Source organism: Crotalus tigris, unplaced genomic scaffold (assembly GCF_016545835.1).
Source record: "Crotalus tigris isolate CLP2741 ecotype Arizona unplaced genomic scaffold, ASM1654583v1 scf7180000017559.9942113025:1136094, whole genome shotgun sequence".
Lineage (NCBI taxonomy): Eukaryota > Metazoa > Chordata > Lepidosauria > Squamata > Viperidae > Crotalus > Crotalus tigris.
In genome coordinates this window covers 53,848-70,988 of record NW_024096473.1, presented here as the reverse complement: position 1 = coordinate 70,988, position 17,141 = coordinate 53,848, and the positions used below count along the sequence as shown (strand labels likewise).

The 17,141-nt window shown below is 39.6% G+C and overlaps 1 protein-coding gene across 1 annotated transcript in view; it reads right to left on the bottom strand.

Annotated features, from left to right (window-relative positions):
- Window positions 1-16,831, bottom strand: part of RFC1 (replication factor C subunit 1) — a 39,936-nt gene extending 23,105 nt beyond the window's left edge. The window contains exons 1-7 of the mRNA XM_039347331.1: window positions 16,693-16,831; window positions 10,208-10,333; window positions 9,437-9,512; window positions 7,824-7,937; window positions 4,388-4,620; window positions 3,473-3,547; window positions 719-796 (exon numbers count right to left, since the gene is read on the bottom strand). Coding sequence (XP_039203265.1) covers window positions 719-796; window positions 3,473-3,547; window positions 4,388-4,620; window positions 7,824-7,937; window positions 9,437-9,512; window positions 10,208-10,333; window positions 16,693-16,695 — 705 coding nt within the window. The 5' untranslated portion in view covers window positions 16,696-16,831. The remainder of the gene's footprint in view (window positions 1-718; window positions 797-3,472; window positions 3,548-4,387; window positions 4,621-7,823; window positions 7,938-9,436; window positions 9,513-10,207; window positions 10,334-16,692) is intronic.
- Between the last annotated feature and the right edge of the window lie 310 nt (window positions 16,832-17,141).

Genomic DNA, 17,141 nt, shown 5'->3' with positions numbered 1-17,141 from the left:
TCAAAGCAAAACATTCCAACGTTCAAATGGATGCATTTCTTTCCCTCCTATTAAGCAGAGGCTGATCCAGAGCACAAGTAACGGGATTCAGTCCAGACCCTGGAGATCCGGCAGAGATACCAAGCCTCTTCGCTCGTCAGGCCCGGTGGGTGAAGCAGTTCAGGGGAAGGAGAAAATAGCCCGAAGTTTCAACTCATCCCATGTCACACATCAGTTACAATAGATAGCGATTAGATTATGTTGTTGTTGTTAGTTGCAAAATCGTGTCCGACCCATCGCGACCCCATGGACCACGTTCCTCCAGGCCTTCCTGTCCTCTACCATCTTCTGGAGTCCCTTTAAACTCACACCTCCTGCTTCAGTGACCTCATTCTCTGCCGTCCCCTTCTTCTCTTGCCCTCCATCTTTCCCAACATCAGGCTCTTCTCCAGTGAGTCCTTCCTTCTCATTAGGTGGCCAAAGTACTTGAGTTTCAACTTCAGGATCTGGCCTTCTAAAGAGCAGCCGGGGTTGATCTCCTCTAGGACTGACCGGTTGGATCGCCTTGCAGTCCAGGGGACTCGCAGGAGTCTTCTCCAGCACCAGAGTTCAAAGGCCTCCATTCTTTGGCGCTCAGCCTTTCTTATGGTCCAACTTTCACAGCCATACATTGCAACTGGGAAAACCATGGCCTTGATTATACGCATGTATTTTATAGAAGCAAATATTTCCCACTTACCTTTTTCTTTCTGGGTGTCTCATCCAGCATAGCCAACGTTTGTGCAAATTCTTCATCTTCGTGCAATTGTCTTTCCCACTGCAAACAGTGCAAAACCTAGTGTGAAACTGACCGTTTTAACACATGGCTGGAGAGTAAAAAGAGGTCATCTCTGTCTGCCCAAGAAGGACTTAGCGGTGATGTGATGGCAGTTTTCCAATATCTAAGGGGCTGCCACAAAAAAAGAGGGGTTCAACTTGTTCTCTAAAGCACCTGAGGGCAGGACAAGAAGCAACGGGTGGAAACCAATCAAGGAGAGAAGCAACATGGAATTAAGGAGAAATTTCCTGACAGTGAGAACGATTAATCAGTGGAACGACTTGCCTCCAGAAGTTGTGGGTGCTCCAACACGGGAGGCCTTTAAGAAGAGATTGGACAACCATTTGTCTGAAATAATCAAGGAGAGAAGCAACCTAGAACTAAGGAGAATTTTCCTGACAGTGAAAACAATTAATCAGTGGAACAACTCCAGAAGCTGTGGATGCTCCAACACTGGAGGTTTTTAAGAAGAGACTGGACAGCCATTTGTCTGAAATGGTATAGAGTTTCCTGCCTGAGCAGGGGGTTGGACTAGATGACCTCCAAGGTGCCTTCCAACTATTCTATTCCATTCCATTCCATTCCATTCCTATTATTCCTTCCACTATTCTATTCTATTCTATTCTATTCTATTCTATTCTATTCTATTCTATTCTATTCTTATTATTCCTTCCACTATTCTATTCTATTCTATTCTATTCTATTCTATTCTATTCTATTCTATTCTATTCTATTCTATTCTATTCCTAATTCTAATTCTAATTCTAATTCTACTCTACTCTATATTCTTCTTGCCTGAGCAGGGGGTTGGACTGCAAGACCTTTAAACTCCCTTTCAACTTTGTTATGCTGTTATTCTGTACTTTGCCAATGTGATTTGCTTGGTGACCAAGAGGTATTAAAGTACATAATGTCACTGGAAAAGCGGAAAGATTTTTAGGGTGTTTTTTTTTTTCTTTTTTGCATTCTGAGAGATGGTATCAATTTTGCCCCCTAAAACCATGAAAAATCAATCCAATTTTTGGGAGAAGGAAGGAAGGAACGCCGCAGGCTGCGAAGGATTGCAACATACCCCTTACTGGGATGTGGGACTGAAGGCCACACATCGTTCACAGAAATGAATAAACTAACACAGTTCCGAAATTCAATTATTTCCTGGTGCAAATATAAAACCAGATCCGATTTTCAATGATTCAGTTGAACAGAGTGAGGAAAAAAAAAATGACTCAATTTTTTTCCTTCATTTCGCTTCAGCACAATACAGCATCCTGTTATTATCTTTATTTATTGCTTTTTGGGGGGGGGAACTAACCTGTTTCCCCCCCCCCCCCAAGTGACACTGGGAACATTACCCAAATTTAATTTTGGGCCAAGTATAACATCAAAACCTGCCTCCCCACACAATTCGGATACATAACATTATTAGCAAAAATCCCACAGGCTCTACGTTTATGATCGTAAGCGGGAGGTTATTCAGCTAAAGAGATGGCGTTCATATTTCTTATTTTAGTATGAAATTGAAGCCAGACCAAGAGTAATTGTGGAAATCAAAGAAATGAAATGGGACACGTATACCTCTCTCTCTTTCTCTCTCTCTCTCACATGCATACCCAGACCTTTAATCTTTCCAAATTAACAGTTTGACAACTCTGACAGCATCTTAATTCTGAAAGGCACATAGAATTATTTATTTTCTTTGTGCACTGTGACTTTTTTTTTTTACGGCATGCCTAGGAAAAATTGAAGCTCTACTATAACCATCTTCTTCCCCCAGTACAGAATTGGATTGAAAAGAATACCAATGTGAAAATAAAATTATACATAATGATAATGTAAAACTGGGAAATGCTATTTACAAAAGCAAAGCCATTTAGTCCTTGGGAGGTGATGATCACCACTAACCCAAAACTGGGCTCATATAATCCTAACTCCCAAGCAGAAGTTTCATATATTACACACTCTTTAATTTCAATCCATTTGCATCAAAGTCTTTGTCTAGGGCAGGGGTAGGCAACCTCGGCTCTTTTATGACTCATGGACTTCAACTCCCAGAATTCCTAAGTCAGCTACGCTGTCCATGAGTCATAAAAGAACCGAGGTTGCCTACCCCTGGTCTAGGAAAATCTTGGTTACCCAAGGTCTGAAAATTCTGGATATCAAAGGTTTAAATTGGAATATTGGTAAGAAGCTAAAAATTATGTAAAAATTAATAACAGGATATGGACTGTTTATGAAGACTGAATGTAATTAAGATACGTATAAGCTAAAAATTTATCGATAAATGTAATGATGATGTCTTTGTTGAGTTAATATAATTAGAAATGTACTGGTTTGAATACGAGATAGTAAACGTTAAGGGGAAAAAGAGAAGAACTATCTGATGTTGTAACCTGAGATTTGCACTAAAGATTTTGTTATTGAATTACTGATTAACCCAGTCACCACGTTGCTTTTTAAATACTCAAATGTAAAATTTGGAAAATTAATTAAAAATTTTTTTTAAAAAGCCTTTGTCTGATGGTTGATTGCAAATAAAAGTTATTTGATTTATCCAAGCCCAAGATTGCTCCGAAGGAGTTGAATTCGTAAGAGAGATTCAGCTCTCTTGATGTCACATCGATGCCAATGTTGGACACCATCTTCAGATATAATAATTATGGAAATCTCTTATGTTACCTTAGACTTCTCTTCCAACTGTAATTCTTTAGCGATAGCCTCATCATTGATGGTGGAATCCTTGCTTGGCCACGGCTGCATCACACCGAAAGGAGAACCACAATGAGATTAGTCCCACGTTCATATTTACGTTTGTCCTGTTAACTCAGGACAAACGTTTAAGGCTGGCTTGCTCTTTTGTTTTCTCTGCTGGACACATGCTCAAAAGCACTCTTCTCGTGTCCGTTGGCTTGTTTGTTTATTCATTCAATTTATAGGCTGCTCGTAACTCTGCCAAGCCAACTCTGGGCATCTGCCAGTCCCACCACAAAACAATTACAGGATCAAAACGTGAAAACATCAGGCGTTAAAAGCCGCAAGGTCCATATGATGAGAACCAAAGTCTAACTGAACCGGATCACAGAACGTTGTCGCCTCTACAGACAGCCCTCGACTTTCAGCGCTTCGTTTAGTGACCGTTCAACGTTATAACGGCACTGAAAGAGAGTGACTGATGACCGTTTTTCACATCTACGACCGTTGCAGCATCCCCAATGGTCACGTGATCCAAACTGAGAGGCTTAGCAACTGACATGTACTTATGACTGTTTGCAGCATCCTTGGGAATCACGTGATCCCTTTTTGCGACTTTCTGACCAGCCAAGTCCACGAGGAAGCCGGATACGCTTAACGACTGGGTTACTAACTTAACAGATGCCAATGGTTCACTTAACAACCGGGGTAAGAAAAGTCGCTAAAATGGGGCAAAACTCACCTGGCCAATGTTTCACTTAGCGACATAAATTTTGGGCTCAACATTGGGGCTCCAGAACTACCTGTAGCCTGTTTACAATCATGGGTGAATTTGGGAGAATTCCTGGCTCGTAAATGATCTGCAGCAAGGAGCGGGACAAGCGATACGCTGGCGTTACTCACTTCTTTTCGTTTGCTTGATACCAGCTTCTTCTCCGACCGTTGAACGCTGGCAGTCCCAAAGTAATCAATGACAGATGTCGGCGTCAGTTTCACCGGAGATAAGGGTTTGCTTTTGACTTTTGGTTTGGGAGCCGGCTGGGATATTCCCGTCGTTCCTGGATTAATCTTCACCGACGTCTCAAACTGTTTCACTTTGGGGGGGTCTTTCTTCTTCACAAAGTCCTCGTCTTCATCTGAGTGACAAAAACAAAATGGGGAGAGGGGGGGAAAGAAATGTTTAATGATTTTCCAGGAACAAGATGCCCGACAAGGTCAGCGGGAAGCTGATTCTAAACTCGCGACGTTGTCAAAAAAAATAAATAAATCACAAAGACACGGAAAGCGACTGATCAGATCGTATGAAGAAGATCTCTCAATCTGGTTAGGAATTTCCTGAATATATTGTCCTCTGCGAAAGGAGAGAGAGAGAGAGAGAAAAAAAATCACCTCTATTTATTTAAATAGATTCTGCTTTTAAAGTTGATTGGGATGGGGAGGGGGTGGCAGTTTCAAGAGCAAAAAAAATCTCCTCCAGGAAATTGTTTAATCTTTAGCCGCTGACTAAAAGAAGAATTCCTACCAATTCAAAATGGGGAAGCCATCCCATGTCTTGAGTTTTAATCGGAGACAATTTAAATACTCGGGATACAGTAGTTACGCCTCTTCAGAAAGAAAGCATACCACATCGGTGATGTCTCCATTAGCAAGGCATGTTTACCAAAAAATAAATGCTCAAAAATGACAATTAGCGTCCTTGGCAGACTCATTTTTGTTCTGAAAACGCATATTTATCGATTCCAACTTGAAATATTATTGTATCTTTATTCAACCACTACTCTCCAGTCAATGATATGGGAAGAGGTTTTTGTGCTTTCCTACGGCGATGTTCAAATTGCCTGCAATTCTAGCATGAGTAATTGGAGTAACATGGTTACGGCGCTCTTAAGGGAAATGTCAAACTCTAGGCTATAATAAAAACGTAAAATTGATCCGCTCAATCTATTCAGGCCTTAATCCCATTGTTCACGCTAAAGAAATTTAAACAGATATGAATACATCTTCAAATTACTGTGACAGCAATTTTGACCATGGCCGCCTGCTGGCTTTACGGTTTATTTTTAAAATATTACTTCCTAGTGTTTGCTAGCGATTAAGTCCTAGCAACTTTAGGAAAAAAAAAAAAAAACAGGCAGTGTAACCTTTTTTTTAAAAGCTCACAAGAGCTAAAAGGTAAATAAGACATCTTCTAAAAAAAACTGGAGCTGGTATTACAGTTGAAATGGAGTGGAAATAATTCTAATATTTTTTTATTTATATATAAACATTATATATATATTATGTACGTATGTATTGTTGTGTGTGTATTTGTGTATATATATGTGTATGCATGTATGTGTATATGTATGTATGCGTATATGTATGTATGTGTATGTCTGTAGGTGTATATGTATGTGTGTGTATGTATGTGTATATGTATGTATGTATGTATATGTATGTGTATATGTATGTATGTGTATATGTGTATATGTATGTATATGTTGGTATTTTTTTCAAAACATGGCTGAGAACCAACAGACATAATCAGGCGTGTGGGTCAAATTAAGCTGTTCACTGATAGGGAATTTGTTCTTATCACTTGACAAAACTATTCTTTACTTCACGGCTGACCTCGACCAAAGTTTTTGCACCCGCGCAGAAAGCCACTTCCAAGAGCTCAAGGTTGTTTACAGTGAGACAAAAGAAACAATACAAGCTGATTAAAAAAAAAAATACAATGTTAACTGTAAACTTTCTGTCCTTATCTAACTGAGATAGGTGGCCCTTTGATCATCATTAAGATTGAAATAGCCCGGGAACAATATGTTCCTCGGTGTCTTCAGGCCAAGAGGCTGGGACACCACCCCTTATCTTGGAATGCAGAGGGTTGCAAAGACAATCCCAGGGAAGGCACGAGAAGTTTGCTGAGATTTGCAAGGAGGCGATGTCATCCCGCACCTTTGCCCTCTCGAATTTCATAACCAGCAAGGATACACACAGCAGAGTGGCCTGCAAGCTTGTTGCAGAATTCCACACGCACCCTTCGGAAGCCACAAAAGGATGCATGGGGAGACAAGTTGAGATCATCCCCACTGGAGAGGATGACTTTAACTGGTCTACAGTCCTTCTAGTACAGGGCTCTTCCTACTTGGCCCTTTGATGACTGGTGGACTTCAACTCCCAGAATTCCTCAGCCAGACTCCATTTTGTTTGTTAGATTTAAGACAGGGGTCTTCCTACTTGGCCCTTTGATGACTGGTGGACTTCAACTCCCAGAATTCTGGGAGTTGAAGTCCACCAGTCACCAAAGGGCCAAGTTTGAAGAGCCCTGTTCTAGTAGAACTAATGAAGCCCACGTGGGCAAGATGCCAGACCAGGTTGTCTAGGAATGCCCAAACCCATCCAGAACGCGTCACTAAGGAAGGGAAGTTGAACTATCGCAGGACCAAAAGGCAGCGGAAGACTCCGCTACAATCCAGCAACAAACGATAATGTCCAGGAATTCAGATTGCAAATCGCAATCATGTGACTGCAAGTCAGTGTGTGTGTGTGTGGGTGGGTGTACGGGTGTGTTCAAAATTTTGTGGCTGACGAAGAGTTAAAGGGAGACTAGTATAGCTATTTCAATCTCTTTAGCTCTCATCAAAGAGCTTGAAATAGCAATACTAGTCTCCCTTTACCTCAGTGGTTCTCAACTTTTTTAATGCCGCGACTCCCCAACCGGTCGTAAGTCGAGGACTACTCAACTGGTGCAGCACCATTTGCAGAATGGGACTTTTGGCGGGCTCAGCAGGGCAGAGACAGCCTGGACAATTCTTATTGGCTTTGGAAAGCCAATAGAATTAGACTCTATTCAAGAGAGTCTATTCTATTGGCTTTCAAAAGCAAATAGAATAAAAGGGAATAGCACAGCTAAGGAAAAGGGGAAAAAATGGCGGACTGCGTTGTTTGGCGACCCCCGTGAAATGGTCGTTCGACCCCAAATGGGGTCCCGACCCACAGGTTGAGAACCACTGCTTTAACTCTTTTGTCAGCCACAAAATTTTGAATTTACAGTGATCACAGTAGGGACGTCTGCCTGCAAAAAAAAATGCTCCTAGATTGGAGCGAAACGCAGAGCAGATTGCTTTGTTTCAAGTTCAACAGTTCAACAATTTCAACAGTTACATGTAAGGAAGGTAATTAATAAGCCCAGCTAAGATTCATCAAACTTAAATCCGCTTTTCTGCATAATGTTTATGCCAGATAATTTCCTCAAGCATCGTTTTACAACCTGACTTCAATTTAAACAAACCCAAAATATATATATTTCCTGTGGAGCATAAAGCTCACACATTAGTAATATCTTATGGTGGATTACCTGTTTCTGAAACGTAAACTACGGGGTCCTTCTTTAGCAGCTTAGTAGGTTTTGAAGGCAACGTTCTCTCTGGCGGCTTCGATTTTTTTATTAACGGCACCTCCTCTTCCGAATCTGAATTAAACAGCATTATTATTATTTTTTTTAATGTATCCGCCCACAAGTAAAAAAAATACCCTGAGAGAAACCCTTCCAGGGTCCCTTTAGATTTAAACCAGTCTTTCTCAGCCTTGGCAAATGTAAGATATCTGGACTTGGACTTCCAGAAATTGCCTGCCTAGCCTAGGTTAGAAGTCTTAATAACCTTCAAACTAATTACGACTAGGCAAATGGATTTTTTTAAAAAAAACAAACAAACCTGAAAATCAATTTTTTGAGAGTTTTTAAAATTGATTTTTGCAAGCAGATGGGGGGGGGCAGGATTTTTTTAAAAAATGTGCAAGTGACTACAGCCTCAGCTAGGTTAAAATTCTTGTCTGCAGAGAAGCACTATGGTAATAGAAGCACCATAAAAGAGACTAGAGATTCACCTGTCTGGGATGGTATAGGTTCTCCTGTTGGCGCAGAAAGCTGGACTAGAAGACCTCCAAGGTCCCTTTCAGATTCTATTCTGTTCTGTTCTATTCTATTCTATTCTGGTTCTGTTCTGGTTCTATTCTATTCTTATTTTCCAATATCTATTCCAGTCTACCCTACCCTATTCTATTCTTCATTCCTCTATTCTGTTCTATTCTATTCTTCATTCCTCTATTCTATTCTAATCTATTCTATTCTATTCTTCTATTCTATTCTATTATTATTATTTTCCAGTATCTATTCTAGTCTACCCTATTCTATTCTATTCTTATTAATTTCCAATATCTATTCTAGTCTACCCTATTCTATTCTTCATTCCTCTATTCTATTCTATTTTATTCTATATTCTATTCTATTCTATTCTTCATTTATTCTACTCTACTTCTATTCTATTCTATTCTATTATTATTATTTTCCAATATCTATTCTAGTCTACCCTATTCTATTCTTCATTCTTCTATTCTATTCTATTCTATTCTATTCTATTCTATTCTATTCTATTCTATTCTATTCTATTCTATTCTATTCTATTCTATTCTTATCATTATGGACAAGATCTTAATAATCCTTTGTGATCTAGTTCACAGAAAGTCCCTGAATCAAACCTCAGAATCAATGAAAGTACAAGAGATTAAAAAAAAAAAAATCAGAGTCCTTGGATGACATCTGCTAGTTAAACAGATGACAGTGAACTGAATGGGAAAAAGTCCAACGATGAAGTAGTGATACTACTTTCTGGCCACGATGGCTGACACTAATGGAAGCTGTAGCTCAAAGCAGCTGAAGGGCACTGCCTGGTAGAAGGCTTTAAAGAGAAGTTTTGTCCAATTAATTTCATGTGAAACCAGTAATTTCATTGTGAATCCAGGGAGGCCTTAATTCTAGATAACACATCTTACATAATTTAGGAGTGAAAATTATTGGAGGGGAAAAAAAAAACTATGGAGATTTTCAGTTGTCTCTCCGGAAAAACCTCAGCAAACAGAAATCACTGCAGAGATGTAAAATAAACCTGGAACATTAGTTTTCTGGCTTACCTGAATCATAGATGATCCTCTTTTTCTTGTTCACCTGTTTTTGCTTGAAATCACCTTCGTGAGACGAGCTTTTCACCTAAGGGAAGGGGCTGGTTATTCATCAGAACAATTCTGTCAATATTAACCCGATTATAAAACGCTGCATGAATCTGTAAACTTACCTTGTGGAGGATCCATTTTTATCACCCTAAACCAGGGGTAGGCAACCTTGGCTCTTTGATGACTGGTGGACTTCAACTCCCAGAATTCCTGAGCCAGCATGGCTCAGCTTGGAAACCTCTCCCTTTCCCCTCAGCATGGCTGGCTCAGGAATTCTGGGAGTTGACGTCCCCGAGTCATCAAGGGGCCATAGTTCCCCCATGCTGGCTCAGGAATTCTGGGAGTTGAAGTCCACCAGTCATAAAAGAGCCAAGGTTGCCTACCCCTGGTCTAGGACCTCCTGCTTGAGCAGGGGGTTAGACTAAAAGACCTCCAAGGTCCCCCCTTCCAGCTCTATTCTGATGGGTTGATTGATCCTCCGCTAACCCGCAAACCATTTCTTTGATTTATATAGCTGCCGATCTCACAGGGAGACGACTTAAGGTGGCTTACAATAAGTAAAAGCAACACAAAATATATAATTTTAAGGACAGCCACACATGAAGCCTCATATAAAATGAGCCAGCCAAGGCTTGACAAATTAAAACACTCCAGGAAAAGATATTGCTGCAAAAAGATCACAAAGCCGTCACCGAAGTCTGAAATATTTTAAACTAAATACGATATGCTCACCTTGCTTTCCTTCAGTGTCGACGTTACCCCGGCATTCCTCTCTTTATTCTGGGATTTTTCCTTTCTCACAAGGCCACATTCAGGCTTCTGTCCTGGGTTTACAACTCCAAAGAATTTACGGATATCCTGGTAAAAGAATCCATAAAGCAAATCTTTTCTTCCGCAAAGTTTTTCAGGATGAACATTTGGCAGACAATTCCTATCGCGGAGCATAAAAAGTCTGCCGTTTAAGTGCTAGACTCAATTTTAATTTTCCAAGTTACTGAGAATACTACAATTTGCTAGCACATTTAAACAGTCTTAAGCTCAGCTATATACTGTAAATCCTGAATCTCTTAGAAATATTGACTATAATTCAATCAGTACTTAGGATATGTTTCTTTTTTTTAGCCCTTTGCTAAATAAATCATCCAGAGGGAAAAAACACTATGAAAGCCATTTATGTTCAAATGTATAGGTGCCATTTCAACAGATACAATTTGATGGTTAAACTCCCAACAAGTATTGGAATAAGATTGTTATTAAAACAAGTTTTGGATCAAGATGGATGTACCGTACATCTTAAGTAGGATTTAATGAGGTTTTTTTTTTTTAAATAGCAGGTTAAAGACCCTAGAGCAGTGGTTCTCAACCTGTGGGTCGGGACCCCATTTGGGGTCGAACGACCATTTCACGGGGGTCACCAAACAACGCAGTCCGCCAATTTTTTCCCCCTTTTCCTTAGCTGTGCTACTCCCTTTTATTCTATTGGCTTTCGAAAGCCAATAGGAATTGTCCAGGCTGTCTCTGCTCTGCTGAGCCCGCCAAAAGTTCCATTCTGCAAACGGTGCTGCACCAGTTGAGTAGTCCTCGACTTACGACCGGTTGAGTAGTCCTCGACTTACGGCCAGTTGGGGGTCGCGGCATTAAAAAGGTTGAGAACCACTGCCCTAGAGTATCTCTGGCTAAATTGTGTTTATCTAGTGAGGATGGCAGCTTTAACCGATCAGATTTTCAACCATTTATTATTGAGCTTCTATTTTAATGCTTACATTTTGGGGGAATAAGATCTGATTTCTCTCTTATTTGGACCTTTTTGAAGAGAAACTATATAACACCTTTGAAATCTTGGCAATTTTTAAAACGCCAAATGCATTAAACCAGGAATCATTGTTACTTATTTTGAAAACGCTTAGCTGCACTTAGTAATTAATTGCTAAACAATTATATTTTTGACCCTACATCCCACATTAAGTTGATCCTTTTTATAATTTGAGTTTGAAAATAGCAGGGGAGATTTTCCATTGGAATGCCCCTAGGCTAAGAAATTAGTACATTAAACGTACAAGATTTTAATCCATGCTTAAGAAGAGATTACTTTTGCGTTGGACTTACATTAGCTTGAAAAAAAATGATATCACTGAAGCATGTATTAACTAACTAAGCAGTATGGCTTAGAGGCTGTAGAGTCTCTGAGATGCCTACAAGTCTATCTACACTTTGACAAAATCCAAGAATGCAATTTTATGAAGTATTACAATTTACCATCAAGTATATTTGATTTGTAGAAGGGAGAACTGGTATAATATTGAATTCTGGAAAGTCAATGGGTCCATATATTTAAAAAAAAATGTGAAAATGTACTTCCTATGATTTCTGAATGAGTTCATCAAAAAAAAAATTCAGGTGTATTGGACCTCCCCAGAAATGTTTAAAAAAAGGAAAGGATATTAGATTTCTTATAATCTAATCTAATTATATTATTCTATTCCATTCCATTCCATTCCATTCCATATATTCTATTCTATTCCATATTCTATTCATTATTCTATTCTATTCTATTCCGTATTATATTCCATTCCATATTCTATTCCATTCCACATTCTATTCTATTCTATTCTATTCTATTCTATTCTATTCTACATTCTATTCTATCCCATATTCTATTCTATTTCATTCTATTCCACATTCTATTCCATATTCTATTCTATTCTATTCTATTTTCCAATATCTATTCTAGTCTATCCTATTCTTCATTATTCTATTCTATTCTATTCTATTCTATTCTATTCTATTCTATTCTATTCTATTCTATTCTATTCTTCTACTCTACTCTATTCTTCATTTCTTCTAATTCTCTTCGCTTCTATTCATCTCTCCACAGAATTGATGTGTTTGGTGAAGGCTTCCTGTGTTTTAATCTTGACCCAAGTATCGCCCACATACCTATACTAGTGAGCAGGTGGAAACCCTGGGAAAGAGTTTAGGTCTTCCGTTTCTACCTCTTCCAAGTAGAGCAGTGGTTCTCAACCTGTGGGTTGGGACCCCATTTGGGGTCGAACGACCATTTCACGGGGGTCGCCAAACAACGCAGTCCGCCATTTTTTCCCCCCTTTCCTTAGCTGTGCTACTCCCTTTTATTCTATTGGCTTTTGAAAGCCAATAGAATAGACTCTCTTGAATAGAGTCTAATTCTATTGGCTTTCCAAAGCCAATAGGAATTGTCCAGGCTGTCTCTGCCCTGCTGAGCCCACCAAAAGTCCCATTCCACAAACGGTGCTGCACCAGTTGAGTAGTCCTCGACTTACGACCGGTTGAGTAGTCCTCGACTTACGACCGGTTGGGGGTCGCGGCATTAAAAAAGGTTGAGAACCACTGAAGCAGAGATTGGCCCCCATTATGTCAGTACCTATCCTTTGTTCCTTCTCTCTGACATCACAACTGATGAAGCTTCCTGGATGAGAAGCAAAACATTTAAGTTTTTCTTCCTCAAGTAAAAAACAGCCCAGTTGCCCTTTGAAAAAAAGCACCTTTTAGTCTTATTGCTATGCTTTTGTTTTTGGTTCAAACAAACACACGTGTTAAAATAATTTAAAACAAAAATATTACACTGCATAACCTCTAAAATGAATTATGTCTCTAAAATCTACCTATCTATCAAACTTAGGAGTACAGCAAAGCAGATAAAAACTATGGAAAGAAAAACAATGTTTGATTTTAAGCCACAAAACCTTGACACGAGTGTTATCTACTTCTGAAAAGTCTTTTGTTCTAAAAAAACAAGATAGCACAAAGCATTGCCAAACAATCCAGATTTAGTCGGCTTAACTGATTCTGTAAAAGTATGAATAATTATTGCATAGATCTTTTTTCTGTTAATTAGAAAGGGCATTTTATGTTTAGGATTATTTAATTACCATCACATATTTTGGGAACTTTTTTTCCATGTATAATAATTATTCAGTATCTTTTCTTTTATATTTCCGTATTTTGATAAGTGAAATCAATAACAAAAAATATTGAAACTTATTTATTTCCAATAAATTTGTTTGCTGAGGAATTATTCCATTGGATTCAACAAAATTTAGGACTGGACTATACACACAAGCAGCTAATCAAACAGTAAAACAGTCAGTGCTATTTCAGTTCAAGAAGTGGAAAACGTATGTTCAAAGGTAGACTCATTCATTCATTCACACGGAAAGCAAATAATTAGCAGGACGTACTATCTCCTTGTGAAAATTTTCTGGACATGGAAACAATGGAATGGAAACACAAATATATGCATTTCCAGAGATGTAACCTATAACATATTAAAGTATAATCCTTTAAAAATGTTATTCTCCATGGCTTCTGCAAACTGTGAATGCTATGATACATAGGCCAACAAACTCTCCTTAGATTATCATTCTACTTCAAAAGCAGAGTAATAATTCTAATATTTCCAAATCAATATGTACATATTAAAGGGCTTAAATATGATTCATGCATCTACTGCCACTCAGTTAAAGTGCCTAGCTATCCACTGCATTTTATGGTAACTACATGCTTTTGAGCTGATAATCAAAAATCAGGTCACATTTATTTACCTTAGGGTGCTGGTCTATATTATCCTACAAAGAGATTTAAATGCCTTCTCATAACCAATTATATATTTCGTATTTTATGCTGATGGTCATTTAGTCCTGGATGGAACTGTCAAAGTTTGATAAATGTTTTTGCAGTTTCTTTTTTTATATATAAGTACAGCAAGCATACATTCTTTTTAGAAAGCAAAGATAAAAAATAATAGTGCAAGACAAAAATGAATGGTCAGATGTCTTTCTCTTCCCACCTTAGAAACGAAAATGTTTTCTCCCAGTTTTACCAATTTTATCAGAGAGCGAAGACAAGATTAAAGAGCTGTATACCAGTGAAGCCAAAAAGTATGTTCTTTGGCACACATCCATATTTACAAATACAGAGAAAAGCTAAATGTTGATCAGAGGAAAGAAGCCATTTCCAAATATTACTCAACAGAAAAAAACAAAAGCACTGGAAACTGAAGTAGATATCAGATAAATTATAATTATTCCAAAGCAGTGAGAAAATATCCACTTTCCTACATGGTTGATTTAAAAAAAAAAGGATAAAAATGTATGTTATGTTGCAGTTTTATCTTTTCCCGATGCAAAGGAGGCACAATAATGCTTTGTGTTATGTACTACATAAAATTGCCACTGAACACAGCAAAACTGACCCTGTGTTCAGTTGGTTGACATTATGAGCATCCTTTCTCACCTAATTACATACAATTGCATAAAACATATCAAACTGAGATTTTAGAATATCAAAATATCATAAAATCTAAAAATTTCGACTGTCAGCCTGTCTTGAAGGTTGCTAGGTTCCTAAGAGACAAATGAGAGACAAATGTTGCGAAACCACTATCTATATTTAATAGAGTATACAGTGATTGTTATCTGCAAACATGATAACAGCCATGTTTACCAAGAAAGTCATTCCTACTGGGTTCACAAGGACTGGCTGCTAAAAATGCATGCAATTGAAGATTTAATCTATCAGCACTGATAATAGTCTGTATCCTTGACCTATATCCTTCTGAACCCAGACAAGATGCTCAGAGACTAACTAGAGAAAAACAGGAAGCAGGATACTTGACAAGCTAAGTTTGCAATGTTGCTCATGATAAAATCTAAAAAGCAACAAACAGGCCACTTCTAAACATAAATCTGTACTCATTTTAAATTTACAGGCATCTGTGATCGTTTCCACTCCATTCTACGTAAGGAGGATGTCTTTTTATCCATTTTTTTTTAAAGTATCAACTGAAGAAAAAGACAGACTGTTGAGGACAAATGCTCTCATCCTAAACAGCTTGGGTAACCTATTTTAGAATTAAACAAGAGACAATGGAGACAATGAATAATTCCTTACACATTGCTATAGAAGCAAAGCATATAAAAGAGAGATGTAGGAAAAAAATGAGCTCTCCATACTGACAAATACTTCCAATTTGCAGCCATGAAATAAATCCAAATTGCTGAAATTGGCCACCCAAGAAATTCCAACAAGCTCTGATTTGCGGTCAGGAATATTTGGCATCTCTGTGTTTGTGCAATTTTAGCAGATGAGTATCTCTAAAGGCACAGAGAAAACAGTGCTGATACACAGTCTCCTTATAAATACGGAGAATGGGACAGACAGACATGGAAGTTTCTGTGTGCTAAAATTAATGTAGGATACAGGTAGTCCTCGACTTACAACAGTTCATTTAGTGACCATTCAAAGTTACAATGGTGCTGAAAAAAGTGACTTAGAACAATTTTTCACTTACGACCTTTGTAGCATCCCGCTGGACACATGATCAGAGTTCAGATGCTTGGCAACTGGTTCATACTTATGACCGTTGCTGTGTCCCGGGGGGGGTCATGGGATCCCTTTTGCGACCTTCTGACAAGCAAAGTCAATGGGGAAGCAGGATTCACTCCAACACCCGTGTTATTAACTTAACTGCAGTGATTCACTTATCAACTGTGACAAGAAAAGTCGCAAAATGGGGCAAAATTCACATGTCTCATTTGACCACAGAAATTTTGGGTTCCATTGTTGTCGTAAGTTGAGGACTTACCTGTATTCGACAACTCTCAGAATTCTGGGAATGTCTGTGTCCTAAAATTAATGGAGGATATCCAACTTGTCTGAAATGGTATATAGGTTCTCCTGCTTGAGCAGGGGCTGGACTAGAAGACCTCCAAGGTCCCTTCCAGCTCTATTCTATTCTATTCTATTCTAAACTCCCAGAATTCCCCAGCCAGCAAGTAACTTATACAAAGCCACAAAAGCGGGGCAATACAGAATAAAGCGAGCTGGAAGGGACCCTTGAGGTCTTCTAGCCCACCCCCTCCTTGCTCTAAAAGTCAATATATTGATGAATATTAAAAAGGCTAGCTTGACTTTCTTTCCACCTGGCTTTGGATTCCTGCTAGGACCGAAACCCAAATCTCTCCCGGACCGAGCCTGAGACAGAATAAATTGAAAATTTCAGCGGAATAAAAAAAAAAAGGGGGGGGGGAAAGGAGAGGAAAGCAAGAGCCCCGTTAAAGATTACAGCCCATGCGAGCCCCCTCCCCTCTTGAAGCCGGCCAGCCCTGGCTCCCGAGACCCCCCCTGACGGGTCCCTAGGGCCAGGCCCAGGCGAGCAAGCCGGCCACGGCCGCTCTCACCATGCTCCGGCCTGACGGGCTGCCCGGGCGCCGCCACCGCTTCCCTTCACGACGCTTCCCGAGGCGGCGGCGCGGCGGCCATCTTGGCGCCAACGGCTCGGCGCATGCGCGCGGATGACGTCACGGCGTGGGCGCGCGCGAAGTAGGCCTCGAGTTCTCGGCCCCGCATCCCATCGCTGAGGTAAAACTGAGGCACCCTACCGCTCCACGCCGCTCCGGCTTGATTCTCCTCGGTTGAGGAAAGCGGGCCAGGATGGATGAAGGGGAATCGAGGAAAAAAAAAAAAAAACAAGGTCTGCCGTTCTTCCGGGCGACCGTTAGAGGGCCACGGCGTTGGGCTGTGGTGCTGCCCTCTAGGGTCCGGCTGAGGTATTGCAGCCAAAATGGCGTGGCTGTGTCTAAATCAGGAAATGGAGCAGTCATCCAGGTGCGGTTCCCTGGAGGTGCAA